The sequence below is a fragment of the Gymnoscopelus braueri genome (genome assembly GCF_963280865.1).
Source record: "Gymnoscopelus braueri genome assembly, chromosome: 22".
Lineage (NCBI taxonomy): Eukaryota > Metazoa > Chordata > Actinopteri > Myctophiformes > Myctophidae > Gymnoscopelus > Gymnoscopelus braueri.
In genome coordinates, this window is record NC_137624.1 from 44,422,386 (window position 1) to 44,439,515 (window position 17,130).

Below are 17,130 nucleotides of genomic sequence, written 5' to 3' on the forward strand. Positions count from 1 at the left end.
TCATTTGGAGTAAAAGGATTAAAGGAACTGTTGCGTCGCGGGAGCGCGGTCCGAAGAGAGCGGTCGCGGGACTATTTATTTATTTATTTTAGCTGCGCGTGCATGACGGACTCTTAAACACCGTGCCAGTTTGTTTATTGTTTGTATCTTGCATTGTGACCCGCGGGGTCACAAAGGACAGTGGGGTTTGTTTGGGTGGGAGGGGCAGTTAAAGTGATTATTGTTTGTTTTTGATTTATTTGTTTGTTTGCTTGTTTATTTTATTTATCAGGGAGAGCGACAGGGACAGAAGTAAACTTTGGAAGTGATATTATTTGATTTAAATACCGTTTTACTTGTCAATTATACAAAGGCTTCTATATAAAAAATCTTATGAGTTAAAGCACCCACCGATCTCGTTGTTTTTCCTTTTTAGTAGTAATTATCCTTTCAGATAAAAAGGCAGACTGTTACACTGCAGCCAACAGGAGTGGAGCACAAGCAAGCTGGTTCTTGTGGGAAGCATTTGGGGAAATGTTATGTGTTGTATGTCATTGCTCACTTCAGATTTTAAATGAATTTGGAATAAAACTATGTTTTATTGAAATTCCTTATTTGTACTAAATGTTAATAAAGATTGTATATTTTTCTATTATACTTGAGTCCTGCCTGTTGATCATTATAGCTGGGTAACAAACCTTTTATGTATCCGGAAATGGAAAGAAAATACTACAACTACACTACGACAACTGTAGTTATTATAGTGCAATATCAATAGTCATAGGAGTTTAGCCTAGTGTAAGTAATCTACATTTTTATCCCTCGATTTTTCCCTCGCTTTTTTCACCCGGTGCCAATTTTCTAAGTGATCCTGGGCACTACACATCCAAGTAATCTATGCTGTGAACAAAATTATGTAAATTATGCCTCTTGTTTTTCTGACATAGTTTGCATGACAATATGAATATGTGGCACAAACTGTAAGCATAAATCTGGCATAAAAAAGAAGAAAGGGGTGTTTTATTGTAAGTGGTACACCAAATACATGCACCAGACAATGGCATATTCAATTCAATTCAATTCAATTCAATTAAATTTTTCAAGTCAAAGGGCTTTATTGGCATGAGAAAACATACGTTTACATTGCCAAAGCATATACTCTGTTAGGGCGCGCTCCCACCAAGAGTTGGCTGGCCGCTGTTAAACGCAGGTTGTGCACGGCCACAGTTTTTTGCAGCCAGCGGATTCTAAAAAACGGGAGTGTCGCGCCTGTCACTCACTTTCAGGAGCCTCCCCGTAGCCCTCACCGCCTGTGCCTGCTGCCTTGAGCACCATGTTGCTTCCTGAGTCTTGAGACGGTCCGCCTTCGACTCACCCGATTGGACAGAGGGAGAAAATCAGCGCCTGCCTCCAGCAGTTTTATGCTTAGTCGCGGAGAGCAGATAAACGCAAGGTCTGCGCGACTAGCGGAAAAATCTGCTCTTGCGTGAATCAACGCATTTGCATTGACAATGCATTGGCAGATTCTGCAAACAGCGGCCAGCCAACTCTTGGTGGGAGCGCACCCTTAAAGTGTTTTATTGGGTAGATTGAATCCAAAAACACCAAATATTGTGGGTGGTTTTAAACTCTTCAATAATTAACACAATTTCGGCAAAAGAAATATGTTCCACTAAATCCATAAAGGTAAACGTTATATTGACTGGTCTATATTGTGGGAAAGGTCCAAATTTACCCGATGTAAGTATATAGGCAATGATAAAATTACCCGAAAATAATGTTCTAAGACGTCAAGCAGGCTAGAACACACACCAAGGGGTTAAATATATATATATAATACCGAATAGGTTGTCTGCTTTTACCCAGATGCATTATCTTAGTTTTACATTGTGTGTGTGTGTGTGTGTGTGTGTGTGTGTGTGTGTGTGTGTGTGTGTGTGTGTGTGTGTGTGTGTGTGTGTGTGTGTGTGTGTGTGTGTGTGTGTGTGTGTGTGTGTGTGTGTGTGTGTGTGTGTGTGTGTGTGTCCATAGTAATTCAGAGTTTCATTCTGAAAATATCAAGACACCCCCCTCTCTATTGGTACACGTGATTTTGTGTTAACCCAGCCCACACCAGCTCAGTCAGAGTTTCATTCTGAAAATATAAAGACACCCCCCACCCCCCCCCCCCCCCCTCTGTTGGCACACGTGATTTTGTGTTAATCCAACCCACACCAGCTCAGTGGCCTTGTGGTTAGAGTGTCCGCCCTGAGACTGGGAGGTTGGGGTTCGATCCCCGGCCGGGTCATACCAAAGACTCTAATAATGGGACCCAAAGCCTCCCTGCTTGGCACTCGCCATCAAGGGGTTGGATTGGGGTAAGTCCCTGTGACAGAACAACAGAACAGTCAAGTCCAGGATGTGCTTGTACATGAAGCTGCCTCACGCTACAGAAAAAGTAGATATGCTCCTGCCTCTATGGGCCTCAGCGCTTGGCAAGGCTTACTTACTTACAAGTCCACACCTGTTGTGGTATGATAACACACCCACACACACACACACACACCCAGTTGCATATCTTCTTTGCCTGAGCACAACAACACCAGGTAAGAAATTAATGTCCTTGGAATGAAAATATGGAATACATTCAGAACTGCGAGTCATTTATATGCAACCTGGGTTGTGTATCGTTGTAATTGTGAGTGAATTTGTTGAAGTTGAGTGATGTGTAAATACTCATTGATACATATGGATCAGCAGCTCAGGTTTAATCAAATTGCTCAAATAACTTTAATCAAATTGTTTTATTGGAGCACATTCTAGTGCTGTTCATTATATATTTAAAGTAATTATCCACATCATCTCGATCCAAGTATGTATATGTGTGATACATGACTATTGTAATTATTCATTTATGTTAATGAGTGAGTGAATGTCACATTGCTTTGTGTTGCATTTTAGCTGACTGTGGTTGAGGGCTGCTAATGATGCTAATGATGGTTTGTTGTTGGAAGTCACTCAGTCTTATTATTTGACATGGAGACAAAATACATTAGTGGGTTACTGTGACACACACACACACACACACACACACACACACACACACACACACACACACACACACACACACACACACACACACACACACGCACACTTACAAATGCTCTAATAACAGGCTAAACAAAAACAGTGAAACCAACTTTATTCGTTATGGGTTATGGCTATAATCTATGTTGATTATCAGGTTTTTTGACAAGAGAAGAGAAATATTCGGCTACAACTTCTTACCGCACGTATATAGTGGCCCTGATTTATCAATGGAGTGTAAAAACCGGCTGAGTTTTTTGCTTTACATTTGAAAGGTTTATATTTGAAATGATTTCAAAATGTACTGGCCAGGTGTACAGATGTATCAAGTGAAGGATAGGCTTTAGTTCCCAGTCGAGAAGTCCAGTACGTCTTAAACAGTGGTGGAAAAAGTACTCAAATGTTTTACTTAAGTAAAAGTATCAATACTGCAATGTAGAACTACTCAGTTACAAGTGAAAGTCCGGAATTCAAAATTTACTTGAGTAAAAGTACAAAAGTATTGGCATCAATACTTTTGTATTTAAAGTACCAAAAGTAAAGGTACTAAAATGTTTGAATATAGCAGATCTACAAGCTTGTAGATCGGCTATTTTCAAAAGGCCTAGGTATAAAATAGGGCTAAAGTGGTTAATGTATGTGTGATAATGGTTTATATCTGCAAAGTAACTAGGAACTAAAGTTTTCAAATAATTGTAGTGGAGTAAAAGTGCAATATTTACCTCTGAGATGTAGTGGAGTAGATGTAAAAGTACTGAAAATAATTGTAGTGGAGTAAAAGTGCAATATTTACCTCTGAGATGTAGTGGAGTAGATGTAAAAGTACTGAAAATTGGAAATACTCCAGTAAAGTGAAAGTACCTCAAAATTGTACGTACGTACAGTACTTGAGTAAATGTACTTAGTTACTTTCCACCATTGGTCTTACATGTGTGGATAAAAGTGGGTTGTGCACTATCATTGAATAAACGGACATACTGTATGTTAATAGAATAATAATATTTCCTCACATCCTTACAGATCATGGGTGTATTATAAGGAACAGACAACAGACAGCAAGGCCCCGTATGTTCTCTATAGCATCGGTTCCCAAACGTTTTAGCTCAATACCCAAAGAAGAAAGTAGTTGTTTGCCCGGGACCCAAATGAGTGAAAATAGCAGATCTACAAGCTCACAACATTTCGTGAAGTGACACGTTGTGAGCTTGTAGATCTGCTATTTTCTTTTAAATACAAAAAAATACTTCTTAAACATTTTTTAAATGTATGGATTTTTTTTTCCATTTTATTCATGAAATACTAAATGTTGGAATTGATTTTAATTGATGAAAAGTTGTGATTTTTTTGTTTAGACAGAGACAGTAGAGGGTGTAGACGTTCATTGCAACAGCGGTGCTCGGAGGCGAAAGAAAGAGCATGGTCGAGTGACCATCAGTTTGTATTGAGAGAGAGAGAGCATGAGGACCCGTATGAGAGTAGACGGTACACCAGTGTTGGCATGTGCAGTTATTGTAAGCGACTGCGAGCCAGCAGGAGCGGAGGCAAATTCATCGTCCGGAAGCAAATTCATAGACCGGATCGCTTGTTTCTGGCGGGTGCACCCCTCCATTCCTAAACCCCCCCAGTCCTACACCCCCCCATTCCGAAAAACCCCCCCCCCCACTCCTACACCCCCCCACTCCGAATTTTTTTTTCGGAATGGGGGGGTGTAGGAGTGGGGGGGTTTTGAAAACTTGGAATAAACCCTGCCATTCCGAAAAATAGATATAAATCCTATCTTTTTTTTTTTTTTTTTGTGGGGGGGGTGCATATGGGGCACCCCCCCCCCCCCCCTTTTTTTTTTTTTATATTAAAAAGTGATTTGTGGACTGAAAAAAAAAAGGTAAAAAAATAGTTTTTTTAAAGTTTTTTATTTTTTTATTAAAAAATAATTTGTGGACTGAAGTTGGTTTGCTTCCACAATCCATAATGACGCAAAAAATAAATAAAAATAAAATAAAGTTAAAAAAAATAATGTTTTAACGTTTTTTTTTTTTTTTTTCAAAAATAATTTGTGGACTGAAGTTGGTTTGCTTCCACAATCCATAATGATGCATTTTCGAACTAAATTAATTAGGCTATCTGCACTTCCACCATGGACAGACAGCTAAAACAACGCACTCACATGATTCACTTGAGCTGAGCCCTGATTCAATCAGATCTACATCCTCTTCTTGCATGAAATTCTTGGACGTCGGCCAGCCAGAAGCGGATCCCGGACTGGGATGCAAGTCAAAAAATATTAAAAAAAAAAACAAATAATAATAATAGCCTATATATTTTTTCTTATTAAAAAAAAATGTTTTTCACCGTTTCAATTGAAACGGGTGAAACATAGGAAAGGCCGCCACTCTATCTATCAGTCATGAATTAATTTTCTCCCCCATACCGACCCGCCGACGTAGTCGATCCTTCATGGCACCAACGTCAATTTCCGATCCATCGACCATATCTGCAGTCTTCTGGCGCGGCTGTTCTAAATCTATCTAGATATCTATCTATCTTTCTATCAAACTATCTATCTCCAGCAATGTACCGCTCAGCAACATAATAGCAAATAGCAGATCTACAAGCTCACAACAACTGTTATTGTGAGCTTGTAGATCTGCTATTTTCAAATAATGTATGCGTTTGTATAAAATATGTCTGAATTGGTTAGTGATTCATATATATCTGCGATGTGTAGGATTATTATAATTATTATTATCATATTACAATTAAAGTAAGCGCATCGGGAGTGTGATTGAGTGCGCTTCCACGGCCTCTGTCTGTCTGTCTGTCTGTCTGTCTGTCTGTCTGTCTGTCTGTCTGTCTATGTATGTATCTATGTATGTATCTATGTATGTATCTTGTAGATCGATCTGTCTACAAGCTCGGTTATTGTGAGCTTGTAGATCTACTATTTTCAAATAGCGTATGCATAAAATAGGTCTGAAGTGGTTAGTGTATGGTTCATAATATAATAATTTATATCAGAGTAACAGACACACAGACAGACAGACAGACAGACTGGTTCAGTCCATTAATGTTGTATTCAGAATAATAAAACTAATATTATTATTATTACCCTTATTATTACCCTTATTATTATTATTATTACCCATATTATTATTATTACTACAACTACTATTACGCTATTGTTATTATTATTATTATGCTATTATTATTATTATTATTATTACTACTACTATTATGCTATTATGATTATGATTATGATTATGATTATGATTATGATGATTATTATGATTATGATTATTATTATTAGTATTATTATTACATTAATGTTGATGTTCTGTCACAGCTCACTTTTGCGCACACGTTGATTGACGGGTCAGTAATCACGTAGGCCTACTCAGAGAAGCTCACATGCTCAGGTTTCTCAGATGTTTTCTCGCTAATTAACCCACTTGTCACATCTCACATGAATAGTATACGCATCAGTGGTGGAAAAATTACTCAAATGTTTTACTAAAGTAAAAGTACCAATACTGCAATGTAGAAATAGGCCTACTCTGTAACATGTAAAAGTCAAGAATTCAAATTTGAGTAAAAGTATCCTACAAAGCCCAAGTATTGGTATCAAAATTCTTAAAATACCAAAAGTAAAAGTACTCGTTATGCAGAAGGTCCCATTTCACAAGTTTTCAAATGTATAAAAATCCTTTGAATAGCAGATCTACAAGCTCACACAATACAATTATTTATTTGATTTATTAGAGAGAGAGAGAGTGAGTGAGTGAGTGAGTGAGTGAGTGAGTGAGTGAGTGAGTGAGTGAGTGAGTGAGTGAGTGAGTGAGTGAGTGAGTGAGTGAGTGAGTGAGTGAGTGAGTGAGTGATGAAGCTGTTGCATTTGACCAATGAAATGAATGAACCTCTGGATACCTCCGTTTGACGATCGCGCAAGAATGAACAGCTAAACTGTTGATAGATAGATTGTAGGCTGTGTGGAAATAACTGCAGTGTGTATTTATGTAGTAACGGTAACAGCCAGAATAGACACCAAAACATTCTGGGCACTAGGGCTAATGGGCACCTTGGACGAGTGGGCATTAGGGACATGTGGACACTTGGAAGAGTGGGCACTTAGGGTGGATAAGAGTGGGCGGTAGGGAAATCTGGGAACCATGAAGACTGGGCACCGGGAAAAATGGTGTTAATAATCAATGTTAATAAAGAATACAATCTCACAGGCAATGCACATAGTGGCCACTCTCCCTGGTGCCAAGATGTCCCTAGTGCCCACATATGCTGAATCCAATTAATACATCAGCAGAGATGAGAATTACGTATCTTCCTGTCCGACAGACAGACAGACAGACAGACAGACAGACAGACCGACCCAGGCCTTGCATGGAAGCGCACTCAATCACACTAACCGATGCGCTTACTTTAGTTGTAATATAATAATTATAATAATCCTACACTTCGCAGATATAAATTATTATATTATGAATCACTAACCAATTCAGACATATTTTATACATACGCTATTTGAAAATAGCAGATCTACAAGCTCACAATAACAGTTGTTGTGAGCTTGTAGATCTGCTATTTGTTGAACAACATGTTGCTGAGCGGTACATTGCTGGAGATAGATAGATAGATAGATAGATATTTAGATAGATTTATAGACAGACAGACAGACAGACAGACAGACACGCCTTTTTTTTCTGTTTAATCTTTTTCATTTTTCTTTTCTGAAACAGCTCCATTAGCGGCGCTAAGGTGGGGTCCATAGCTAAAACCCCCAAAAATGTCAGCCTACAGTGGGCTGTATATATGTACAGTACACGTTGTGGAAGTGCAGATAGCCTAATTAATTTAGTTCGAAAATGCATCATTATGGATTCGGGGGGGTGCCCCATATGCACCCCCCGCAAAAAAAATAAGTTAGATAGATAGGATTTATATCTATGCATCATTATGGATTGTGGAAGCAAACCAACTTCAGTCCACAAATTATTTTTTAATAAAAAAAAATTAAAAAAAAGAGGAAAATGTATAGTGAGCAATGAAAAGTAGACGAGACAATGCGTAAATGAAGCGCACGTTGTGGCTAGTGTTGTTGTTGTGTTGATACCGAAACAATGAAGTGGCATCAGGGACACCCCCGGAAGGGCTGACTTTTCTGTTATGTAATATTAGATGGAAAAAAGGATATATTTACTCGCGACCCATAAAAATGAGTCCCAACCCAAAGATGGGTTCCAACCCAGTGTTTGGGAAACAGTGCATCATGGATAAACAATAAGGAATTTAACATTCATCCTGATTGGCTAAGATTGACATCTAAAGTTTGCAGGAGTGGCCTGTCTTGAACAAAATGCCGCAAATCATAAATGCAGCGTCCGATTGCAGTGAAACTTTGCACACACATTCGCACTACGTTGAGGAAGAAATGCCACCCTTTTAACATTGCCCTATTATTGCGCCACCATTAGGCCGATTTTTGCAACACTTTTCTTTACTCCTACAAATTGTGTCCAAACATCATGCAAATGATACGGTGCACATTATCTCTGTAATCAAGTGATCAAGATGGTTCCGTCCGATTTTTCATATTCCATGCTGATTGGCGAATTCCGAACATTGCTGGCCCACAATTACCTACCTGACCTGTGCTCCGATGAGCACTTTTTCTACTTAGATTTCTACTTCTTTGTATTTGATGTATTATTTTGTGTGTCCTTCTTGCTGTTCATTCAACTGTATTTGAATGATAGAATGATAGAATGCAAAATTGTCTTATACATTTTTCTATAATTATTTCCATCTAGATCTGAATCTTTCATGGTGACAGATGGCACAGCGCGCCAGAGAGACATTTGGTGATGAACGCCTGGAGAACTGGGAATACCTGTGCTCAGGGGGCTTTGGACTGGTCTATAAGGCCACACACAAGGACTTGGGCATCAAAGTGGTCATTAAGCTGCTTGATCGTGATGATGGGTATGATGACAATGAACAAACATATAAATAAAAGTAGGCTTTTTAGAGCGCATATCTCCATGGGTTACCTACCCATGGCTGTGTCAGTTGTAGGGTGCAACTATCAGTACAACAGGAAGCTGCGGGGGGAAATAGGTTGTACAACAGACGGTGCAACTGTTCACATTTGTAGCGCCCCCTATGGGCAGAAGTTAAAGTGGTTTGAAGGTGCACTCTACTCTATAGAGGCCCCTCAACATGGGATTCCAATTTGGGGATGATTAGATGTTGCGTTCATGACATATGGCGTTTTTTGTAAGAAATATAAGGCATTGTCACATGACTGACATGTTGACAACAAACAGTGACATTTATTTAATTTGTGGCGCCTCCTATGGGTGTAGTTGAAATAGCTGTGTTGTTTAGATGCCATGGGTGAATCAAATTTGGGGCAGATTGGACGTTGTGTTCATGATTCATGGCATTTTGTGCAAAGTGGGCCCATCCAAAGAAAAAAAAAAAAAACACCTGTAGCCAATTGGAATGGAATCAGAAAAATCTGGCTGATACATCTTGATCTCCTGACTACAGAGAGAATGTGGATTTTTGTGAGGTTTAGACAAAATCTAGAAGATCTGTAGAAGCAAAAAGATGTTCTGGCCTGGCGGAGATAATCATTATGAATTAGATTGATTTACATGAATCACTTAATTCATAATGTTCAGTTTTATTTAACTGATTGTACCTGCTGTCTCTTTCCTCCTAACCTGGCCCCTGCCATACTGCAGCACCTTGTATGCTGCCCTGTGTCGAGAGGCTGAATACATGGAAGCTGCCGACCACCAGTATGTACCCAGGGTCTATGGGATGTACCGGGGCCGTCCCCCTGGCCTGGGCTCTAAAAAGAGACATGGTATAATAATGGAGCTGATGGATCGAGGCTCCCTGCAGACCCTCCTGCAGACCCTGTCTAAGGCTCCATCCTGGCCCCTGGCGTTCCGTCTGGCCCACCAGGTGGCCCAGGCCATGGACTTCCTCCACAGTAAGAAAGACATAGTACACATGGACCTGAAACCAGCCAATATACTACTGGATGCCAACTTAAATGCCAAGGTACAGTATATATCCATGCATTTCACCTACAGTATGTGGAGGGGGGAGGGGGAGGGAATCAAACGTTAGAAAAGCATGTCAAATAGAACATAAAAAGATCAAGATATACATACACATCGTTGCTCTCAGGCACAAACCTTCTTCTCCTCATTTCAACTTTTTTATTTTCTTTAATAAATCAGTGCTATTGAACACCCTTTACGTCTGTGTGTGGGTTTCAAGTATTGAACCAATGAAAAGTATTAAAAGGGGTTTCTGACTAAACCTCCTAACTCCATTGGATCCTCAAACCTTCGGTCAAACCTCCTAACTCCACCCCCTCTCCCCTGCGTGGCACACAGAGCAGCTGCAGAGCGGAAGATAAACAAACTTATTATTTTTTTTCCATCTGTCCATCATTCGAATCAATGACGGACAAAACAATCTCCACATCACTGGTCAAAAACCTCCTAACTCCACTTGAGCTGTATTGGGTAAAGTGATGATAATATAAAGACACATTCAAGTATCTGACAATGTTTAAAGTCACCATACCAACTTTGATGTGTTGTTCTAAAAACATGTTTTTTGTTTTTTTCATTTCCTCAAAAGTTTATATTTTGGTTTTGGACATACAGTAGTTGGTTTCTGCCCAACAGCAGAGATATACTGTACACCAGAGCATACGAGTGGAGTGGAGGGGAGATAATTCCCGCTCAGTGCGCTGTAGGTTAGTTTTCCCGCTCACTAATCGCTCATGCAGATCCCCCCCACGCTCCACACCGATCCTCTCCGTCGCTCAGCTCGATTTGCACGTCCACCGCTCCCAAGTCCGTCCGCTCAGCAGCAAAAAATAAATACATTTAACAAAAGAAAAGCTGTATTTCCTGAGAGTGGCTAATTAAACACAGACCCTCGTGTCCAGTGTGGTGTTTTCTGGAGCATTTAAAATAGCCAAGATTGTGTTATGTATTAAATATATCAATTATTAGCCTAGGTAGCCAACATATTACCATAATATAATAATGCTTAGGCCTAGTTAGTGTAGTTAATTAAGAGTGCCTAGCTGTCTTCTGTAACATTTAAAATAAGAATGAGGTATTTAACTATTATTTTGTACATTATTATATTAAGGTAATATATTTAATCACACAAACATAATTTAAATGTCACTGAATAACTTTCAAATTCCAAAGAAGAGTAATGAAAACAGACCAAGTTCAAATTCACCAACCAAGGTATATTTTTTATTTACCACCAACAGGTAGAAAATGTCACTGTGGTCTGTGGCCAAGGAATTCTGACATTCTGACAAATGTATGTCGGAGGAGGCCATAGGCCTATTAGGCAACTGAGTACAAGTAGACTACACAACACACTGGCCCTCATTTATCAACGTAGCGTATAAACCGGCGTATATTTTTCCATATATTCGGCCGTACACCAACGTCGAAGTCACATTTATCAACGAATCCTACACAGCCGATCCGAGCGTACATTTGATCCCAGCCTTGATAAATCTCACGTCTGAAAACGAGCATCATTTAAATAACAAGCCCTTAAATATTCTCGAAACACCCCGATTTTACGACATGAAGAACCAGAATACGACCAAAGAAAGAGTTTCGCTGGCTCGCCTCGCCTCGCTGCCTGTCAAGTCACACACACACACACACACACACACACGCACGCACGCACGCACGCACACACACATGCACGCGCCTCTCTCTCTCTCTCTCTCTCTCTCTCTCTCTCTCACACACACATGCGCCCAACTGTGTCTTTCATAATCCGTTATGGTACAATCTTTGTCAGTCACGTAGGCTTGTAGCCTACATGAATGACATATTATGATACCAATCACATCGCCAGGAATGGAATGCGTTTGTATATTTATTTACCCCATACCGAGCAGTGCGCGTTCGAGTTACACTAAAGCAATCATGTAGGCTATATTCCCCATGAGACTCGGGCGGTCTGCAGACTGCAGTGATCCACGTTATAAGAGATTGGAGCGTCAGGTTTATATCCTTAACCCAGCCAGGTTGTAGCCTATATAACTCTCTATGACATAACTCCATACCATAGGACAAGCTACTGTAAGTTTGTAAACCTCACTCTCCATGAAAAGGGAGTCCCGACCGCGGAACTCCCGACGCAAAAGAGCTGTATATTTTGAAAATAGCAGATCTACAAGCTCACAACGCCTCGCGATGCGACGCTGGCTTGTGAGCTTGTAGATTTGCTATTTTCAATACAGCCAGATCTACAATCTTATCTGAATGACTGTTAAAGCAGTTTTTTTAAATTACTTTATAAAATGTTATATTTTCACAGGGATTATTTATTAGTGTAGACTTTTAGGAGTGGATTATGTGTCTAGATGCCTGTCAGACAGTCAGACAATGCTGCTCCGCAGCTCTAGAATGGAATAAACGGGCGCAGCCAAAGTCAACAACTGCTCCCGACCAGACGTGAGATTTCAGCCTACGGTAGGATGAAGCCCACGTCAGGATATATTGATAAATGCCGAAAGGTGCGGTGATCTCGCCGTACGCCCATTATTTGGGCTGCACCGCGTTGATAAATGAGGGCCACTAATCTTGTTAAACAAACTTACAAAAGCACTGTTTAGATTCTCCTGCAGAACTTCACAAGCATAAGGATAATGCAGGCTATATGAATTAACTAACTAAATCGACATGACTACAAAATGTCTCACAGTAAAACACACTTAAAGAAAATACACATTCAATGTGTTTGCTTAGGCCTCCATCTATACTATTTAGTGCTGTTGGCCTTTCCCGAAAATAACAAAAACAAAAAGAAGGCTACTTTAAAAGACAGATAATCGACTGGTTGTTTAAAACCGGACTCAGGAGCCGCTGTGATGCTTAACTGGGTTGTAAGGCCAGCTAGTCGTACTTCTACCGATGATTGTTACCCTGGTGTCATTATGGTGATGTCAGTCATATCTGTATATGGAGCAAGCGATGCGATGTCAGTCATGCCCAAAGATAGGGTCTATGATGTCAGTCTTGGATGTTTCGGTTGTCTCCAAATATGGGGCTCCAGGTGGGATTATCTGATGTCAGAGCTAGGTATGATAGTCATTTCCATATATATCTTGGGTTGTCTCCATATATGGGGATCTCTATATATGGTAAGGTTGAGATTGAATAGGTCACTAAAGGTCACTAAAGGTCATTTATTTTCAGAAAGGAAAATCGAGACGAGTTTTGGATAGAGACCTCAGTGTGTGTTCGCCCACTGACAGTGACACTATAGTGAATTGTGTATTACTGTTGGGGAATACATTACTGACCGTCGCTATGCCATATGGCTTGTGGGTATAAAATAGGAAGCCCGGCCTTTCGGCTCTCCCCCCTTCCTCAGTAATTATGATGTACTAAATAAGCCCCGGCTATTTTGCTTCAAGGACAAAGCGGTGACTTTGTCGGTACATTATTTATTGAAAGGGGTCCACATACTGACCGGACGAATCTGACTTTTGCACTTGTGCCAAAACTTAACTCAATTCCTTGAAAGCTATCGGCCGAGTAGCAAACGCTCAGTGGATCCGTGATCTTTAGTTTGACAGATAAACTGAACTGTCAAAACGCCAGCGAGTGAATGACAGTTTGACATATGTCTGTCTCTCAATCGTACCTTAGATAAAACCCTTTGAGCGGAGGGTCTCGTCTCAAAATTAGCCGAGTGCGTGTGGGATTGAGACCGGATGGTTTCTATGGGTGTCTGTCTGCTCACAATGACCTACAACTGGTCTTTCAGCTGACATGCCGGGTGACATCTGGTTTTAATTCCTACTCGCCACTCGCATCACCATTTATGGCTAATGCTGGCAAGTATGCTCTGAATGTTCTACAGCTACATTATTAAATGTATAATGTGGCGTGTAGACTTTGTCTGTGAGGTCATGTCGTTTAGGGTGAGGTTTGCAGCAGTAGGCTTAAGTTTGCTTTGCCACAATGGATATTTTTCGACCATCTTAAGGACAGACTCGATCATGCATAACTCGCTGCTCCATCGTGTCGGGCAAGCAGTGGTGGGTCGTACACCCAGACGGTCGGTTTCCTCCGTGTTCAGAGCTCTCTTGCGCACACTTTTCACCAGCTTCCCAACGTTAAGTAACAGGTGATATCATCATGCTCGTTAATGGTGTCTTTAATAGCTGACTGAAGCAGATGAATTGGCCATCGCAATTGTAAACTTGACACGGTGAAGTACTGATACATCTTATCCTCTTTTACTGACCTTGTCCACTTGGTTTTGTTAGAGCGCAGGCACTTTTGGCAATTTCAGCCTCTTCCTCCTGTTCATCATCGGACACCACTTCATCATCCTCCTTCTCCTCTTCAACGTCAGGGAGGATATTAAATGCCTTGATCATGTTGCTGGCACTGTTAGTCACAACCTGAATCACAAGTCGGTGAATGTTCTAATTTTTCATACTCGAACGTCCCATCTATGAAACTCGCCACAATGGCAAGGACAGTTTGCTTGCCCTATAGCCAGCTGAGAGAACAAACTCTTCACCCATGTCCAGTAGATCTCTTAGCTTGGCTCTTGGCTTCAATTTATAGCATGGTATTTGGCACAAGAGTGTCCCGGACCCATTGTAGCAGGGTGGAGTATAACCTGGTTGGGCCATACAGGCAAAGTGTTGCATTCCTTCACGTTCTCCTTTACTTAGTAGTTCGTAGTCCATGTAAATAATTAAAAAAAGTTATTCATCCAGCTCCCTTATTCTTTCCCGGTGTCACGGTAGGGCCTTTTCTCCCAGGAAGGAATTTTACAGTTGCTCACTCTGTTTCTCTCTTTGTTGCTGCTGCGCCTCTTTATCTATAAAACAAATGCATGCTTATTAGGTCTAGCCTACCTACAGTATAAGCTGGCTTTGCAAATTACCAATTTCTAAATGGCTAATAACCTTTAGATTTCCACTGAGTATGTTGGCGAACTATGTCGTCATGTTTCCTAGCGATGTGTCGTATCAGATTCAAAAAATAATCTTTGCTGACTGTAATACTATCGCCACATTCCGTCTCATAATCACCATCTTCTGTTTCTTTCAAATGAATAGTACATCTGTACGTTTTGTCTGTTAGCTTTTTGAAATACTTGGCAAACCCCATGTTTGTGGTGGGATTTACTTTTAAGCACAATAGTGGTGTATACAAAGGACAGGTGCATTGTGGACCGGTCTACATGCTCAAACGTGTTGATTGGCGATTTGGTACTGAGCGGCATCGGAGCAGATGCTCCAAAGCCGCTCTGACCCATTTTAAAACAAGCTCCACATTCAGTAAAAAAAAATCCCACTCCACTCCGCTCGTGGTAACACATTGGTAGGTCCACATAGCAGCAGGTACATTAGACATAAGGTGCAAAAAACAAGACAAAACTAGAAAAAGTGCTCCTCGGAGCACAAGTCTCCGCCAGGTCAGATACGTTATTGTGGCCTCCTGGTGGCGCTATAATAGGCCAATGTGAAAAGGGTGCCATTTATTCTTGGTCGTTCACGGCAATCGGACACTGCATTCATGATTTGAGGCATTTTGTTCCAAAAATGTGTTTTGCTAAATTAAACCTGCTGGTGGCGCTATAACAGGCCAATGTGAAAAAGGGTGGCATTTCTTCCTTGGCCTAGGGGGAATGTGTTTGTGAAATTTCACGGAAATCGCAAGCTGCGTTCATGATTTGAGACATTTTGTCCAATCCTGCAAATTTTGGAAGCCAACCTTAGCCAATGAGGATGGAATGGGAAATCGGACAGATCTGTGTTGATCACATGACTATAGAGATACTGTGTACCGATTTGCATGACGTTTGGATAAAATCTGTAGGAGTAATCACACCCTGTGTGAAGTGGGCGGTGTCTTGCTAGCTAATCACAATACTGAATGGAGTCAACCAATCATGTACAAAAAATAAATACATTTATTGAAACACTCTTTATGATGGACGAAACCATAACTTAAAAAAACAACTAAATGTTTTTTTTTAAGTTATGGTTTCTTATATAGGGCTATGCACATGTGTCATGTGACACTGGCCAATCACAGTCCTGAATAGACTGTGATTGGCCAATCACGGTGCAGGGTTAGGCGGGGTACTTTTTGGCCAATCACAGCGCAGGATTTGTTGTACAAATATCCAAACCTCACTTATAGGGGCGGTTTCACCGCCCAAAAATGGGTTTTGCACAAATCGGCCTCCAGGTGGCGCTATAACCGGCCCATGTGAAAGAATTGAGGCAGAGGTTCTGAATTGGTCATCCGGGGAGTGTGTTTGCACAGTTTCGCAGCGACCGGGCCAACGGTGCCGGAGATTAGCTGCTAACACACGGACAGGACACACACACGGACACACACAAGGACACACACAAGGACACACACACGGACGGAGGGTAAAACATACTCTCTCGCCATGCCTTTCGGCCTGGCGGAGACAATAAATAAATTCACATGGCAGATCCACAGGGAAAGTAAAGTCTGCACAGAGGAACATATGAACATGAAGGGAGGAAAAATAGTCAGTTTGAAGTAAAGTGTTCCAGTTGATAGAGGTGATCAGGTCTTATTCAACAGTCTGATGGTAGCCTGGTGGAAGCTGTTCATAAATCTTTTCCTAGATAAAAGCATAAATGTCTAAAATGTACTTTCATCCTCTTTCTTTCAATAGATAGCAGATTTTGGCTTGTCTACGGTGTCCAACAGTGTTCTGTCGACCAACCACGAAAACAAAGGAGGCACCCTATACTTCACCCCCCCTGAGGCTTTTGGAGATACATACCGCCGTGTTCGCTCCTATGATGTTTACAGGTGAACTCTAGAAGGAATGCTGTTGATAGAGTCATCAAATAAATGTTAGCGTGTGAAAACCTTTTTCTAATGCTTTCCCCCTTTGTATTAGCTATGGTATACTTCTCTGGACAATTCTTACTGGAGAGAAGAGTCCCTATCCAGGTAAAGTGTTCACTCACTCACTCACACACACACTCAC

The 17,130-nt window shown here is 40.8% G+C and overlaps 1 protein-coding gene across 5 annotated transcripts in view; it reads left to right on the forward strand.

The window, feature by feature from the left end:
- Positions 1 to 2,498: 2,498 nt before the first annotated feature.
- LOC308077756 (uncharacterized protein) overlaps positions 2,499 to 17,130 on the forward strand; it is a 49,561-nt gene continuing 34,929 nt past the window's right edge. For all 5 annotated transcript variants that reach the window (XR_013932441.1, XR_013932442.1, XM_080418659.1 and 2 more), the window contains exons 1-5: positions 2,499 to 2,564; positions 8,862 to 9,033; positions 9,801 to 10,125; positions 16,810 to 16,949; positions 17,041 to 17,093. Coding sequence is in view for 3 of the 5 variants with exons in the window: in XM_080418659.1 (XP_080274785.1) it covers positions 8,885 to 9,033; positions 9,801 to 10,125; positions 16,810 to 16,949; positions 17,041 to 17,093 (667 nt within the window). In the remaining 2 variants the exon portion in view is untranslated. The remainder of the gene's footprint in view (positions 2,565 to 8,861; positions 9,034 to 9,800; positions 10,126 to 16,809; positions 16,950 to 17,040; positions 17,094 to 17,130) is intronic.